This window comes from Hippocampus comes, unplaced genomic scaffold (genome assembly GCF_001891065.2).
Source record: "Hippocampus comes isolate QL1 unplaced genomic scaffold, H_comes_QL1_v1.1 scaffold167, whole genome shotgun sequence".
NCBI classification, from domain to species: Eukaryota; Metazoa; Chordata; class Actinopteri; order Syngnathiformes; family Syngnathidae; genus Hippocampus; species Hippocampus comes.
Genome location: NW_017805502.1, coordinates 600394 through 603806, shown reverse-complemented (window position 1 = coordinate 603806; position 3413 = coordinate 600394). Strand labels below are relative to the sequence as shown.

The 3413-nt window shown below is 40.2% G+C and overlaps 1 protein-coding gene across 2 annotated transcripts in view; it reads left to right on the top strand.

The window, feature by feature from the left end:
• The window catches only part of LOC109520181 (uncharacterized), a 4783-nt gene extending 2578 nt beyond the window's left edge, over positions 1 to 2205 (top strand). For both annotated transcript variants that reach the window (XM_019877209.1, XM_019877208.1), the window contains exons 8-11: positions 672 to 852; positions 931 to 1037; positions 1152 to 1323; positions 1777 to 2205. In XM_019877209.1, coding sequence (XP_019732768.1) covers positions 672 to 852; positions 931 to 1037; positions 1152 to 1323; positions 1777 to 1882 — 566 coding nt within the window. In that variant the 3' untranslated portion in view covers positions 1883 to 2205. The remainder of the gene's footprint in view (positions 1 to 671; positions 853 to 930; positions 1038 to 1151; positions 1324 to 1776) is intronic.
• The last annotated feature ends 1208 nt before the right edge of the window (positions 2206 to 3413 follow it).

Here is a 3413-nt window from a genome sequence, read left to right as displayed (position 1 = left end):
TATATATATATATATATATATATATATATGCGTTGAGCAAACGCATTACTTTGCGAGATCTCGCAAAGTTTTTTTTTTTCCTTCCATGTCCCCTTAGGGGCTCCGTAGGTTTCCTCCCACATTACAAAAAAAAAAAAAAAAAAAAAAAACATGCACGGCAGGTTAATGGAGCACTCTAAATTGTGCCTCGGTGTGAGTGCGAGCGTGGATGGTTGTTCGTTTCTGTGTGCCCTGCGATTGGCTGGCAACGAGTTCAGGATGTCCCCGACCCACTACCCGAAGACAGCTGGGATAGGCTCCAGCATGCTCCCAACCCTTTGTTAAGATAAGTGGATCAGAAAATGGATGGATGGATTGATAGTAAAGGCTCCACTTGTATTTTCAATAACAAGCAACTATGATAAACAAGGAAATGACAGATCAGTATTAAAAGACTTTCCGTAACGTAAGGGTACCATTGAGCAGTAGTACCACCCAATGACAGCTGTGCGACAATGTGCAGAGTCATCGAGCAGAGATAAACTGCTCAGTGGTACAATACGATGACAGTTGTGCAGTTGGTGCAGATAATTGTTGCACCATTTTTAAGTTTTCATAAGGTGGTCTAAAATGAGTACAAAACTGACAAAGAAATTGTGCTAAACGTGGAAATGTATTGATCCATGTCTCAGTGTCAGAGTGCCGCACACGATGGTTCAATAGCGATGTTGACCAATCAGACGAGGGTGACGTGGAGGCCTTGTATCAGCTGATGAAGGCTTACCCGAATCAGGTCTGCGGGAATCCGCTCCAAATAGAGGCCAGGACAAAAGACGGCTTGCCTTCGAAACACACGGGAGACATCTTCCTCTTGTGAGTCCTTCATTCACATTCACATCCCAATTAGAAAAGAAAATTGTGCTCGGTGTGACTTGTGCTTTTAAATTGCAGCTACGATGTTATTTTTGGGTTTGCATGCATCAATGAGAATCAGAAGAGTGCAAAACAATGCGAGGATTACAAAGTGGTGCTGACGTGTCCCTCCGATTTCTGTCACAGTGAGTTTTTGTTTATGCTTGTCTGTCTATTTTTTTGCAACTCAAGATTCAAATTGTAAAAACTTCCACTTTGGTCTTTTGAGCAATTCTTGTCTCTCACGTGTTCAATGACAGCTTGCAGGACTGGCTGGTTCAACGTAGACAATCCTACCAACGGCGGCGATTACGAGACTCTCGACAAAGTGCAAAGGGTGAATGCTGCGGGGGTCTGCTCTCAGCCTGTAGCGGTGGAGGCCATGACAGTATCTGGCATCCCAGCGCACAAGACCGGCGATGTATTTCAAACGTGAGTGGGCCAAACTACAATGCCCACAACAATCGCTCTCTCATCCATCTGTCACTTGATAAATCAACTGGTGAGGATGGGGGATGGGGATTTTTCTCAAAAAGTGCGAGGAGAGAACTAGCCTCTCTTATTACAGCGCTATGACCACCACTGTGGCATAAGCAATATTATAATATTTTTTCATGTCATTCCAGCGAATGCTGACTTTGTGTTGCAGGTTTCAAACGTTAAAAGATTCAAAATCTTGATGCTACCGGAAGTACATTCTAACTTTACGAAATGTGCAAGAATACGATAATGCAAGAATGCAAGTGCAAGAAAAAGATAATCAGTGGATGAATGAGTAATCTCCATCACAAATGTGCTGAAATAGCTGAGGTGAAAAGTCAAAGAAGTGGCGTCGTATAATTACAAACACAACTCCTTCTTACTTTAATAAAATGTATTTTACAGGTATGACGCTACTCACGGCTTCGCGTGTGTGAATGATGAGCAGACCGAGAAACAATGCGAAGACTACAAGGTTCGATTCACCTGCCCACCGGACTTCTGCGCCTGAACCTGCAGTCTCGTATCTTTTGTATTAGTCGAGCATAAGGACATCAACATCTCTTAATGATTATTGTTAGGCGATGATTCAAAGCCTCACTCCTCTAAACAAAAATATTTAATGTGTCCATCATGCACGATAATCTTCCCAAAGCGGTGTGACTCTGACACCTAAGGCTGTCTGGAACTCACATCGAGTTTTTCTGAGACTTGTAAATGCATGTTGGAATCCATGAAAAAGATAAAGCACACTTGAAGTTTGAAAAGTCCTTACACTTTGTAGGAGAGCGTGCTTTTTTTCAGTGTCCAATAAATCTAGTAAAAGCTATTTTATCAGAACATTGCTTAAGGCTGCCTGCTTGTTTGGAAGTCCAATAAATGTGCCTATTTTGGTTCAACTTATTGAAATCAATTAGCTTCAACTGCCACAAATGAACCCCCCCCCCACCACCACCACCACCACCACCACCACCACACACATTAGCTTGTATTAATATTGAACTTGGTAATGGGTTGCTATTGACTGAAGTACAGTGCAATAATAAAAGTCTTTCAAATTTGTTCAAGGAATATGAGAGCATCAAGTTCTAAAAGGAAGCCAAATTTCCAAGATGAAGAGATGAGGCATTTGTAGTTGCCTTCCATTCATGTTTGACAATAAAAAAAACTGGACACTCTTCAGCACTAGATGGCAGAGCTTGCTTACCAGCTCCTCCAAGCCCAAGACGGTACTTGTCCATCAGAAAAGGAGGTCTCACCAGGACTCTTATCACTTGTTACTTTTGTCACTAAATACTATTTGACGGATTTATGATTAACTCTGAGATGCATGAATGACTGGACCCTACACTTTCCATCAGGGGTCAAAAATGACCAACATCAGAATCATTGTACTGTATTTGAAACCACTTTGGCAAGGTCTCATAATCTTTCTTATTATTTCTATCACATTTTGGTCAACACATGCCTTCTTTTATTATTATTGTTATTATTATTATTATATAATACATCTTTATTTATGTAGCGCTTTCACAACTGCTGCAGCTGTAACAAAGCGCTTTCCAGAACAGTTAACATAAAATACCAAAATAATATAACACAACACCTAACATAAGACACGGACAGTCACGCAATCGTAACCACTATTCCTACATAGGCTTTGTTGTTTTAAGCAGTTCTAGATGAATGAAGAGCGAATCTAATTGTCATTATCATCATTATTATCATTATTATTGTTATTATTATCTCATTCAATGCTATAGACCAGGGGTGTCAAACTCATTTCACATGGTGGGCCACATACGGCCTCGGTAGATGTCAAGTGGGCCGGACCATTAAAATGACACAATACTTTGCTATAAATAACCAAAACAATATGTCTTTCCTTTGTTTTGGTATAAAGAAGCACAAGAACATTAGGAAAATATTGAAATTTAATGAACATATCTTTTACAAAACATTTCATGAAGCACCTTACATTTCCTTCGACAAATGTGCAATTTACTTTTATCATTCACATATATGCATTGCAACTGATCCCA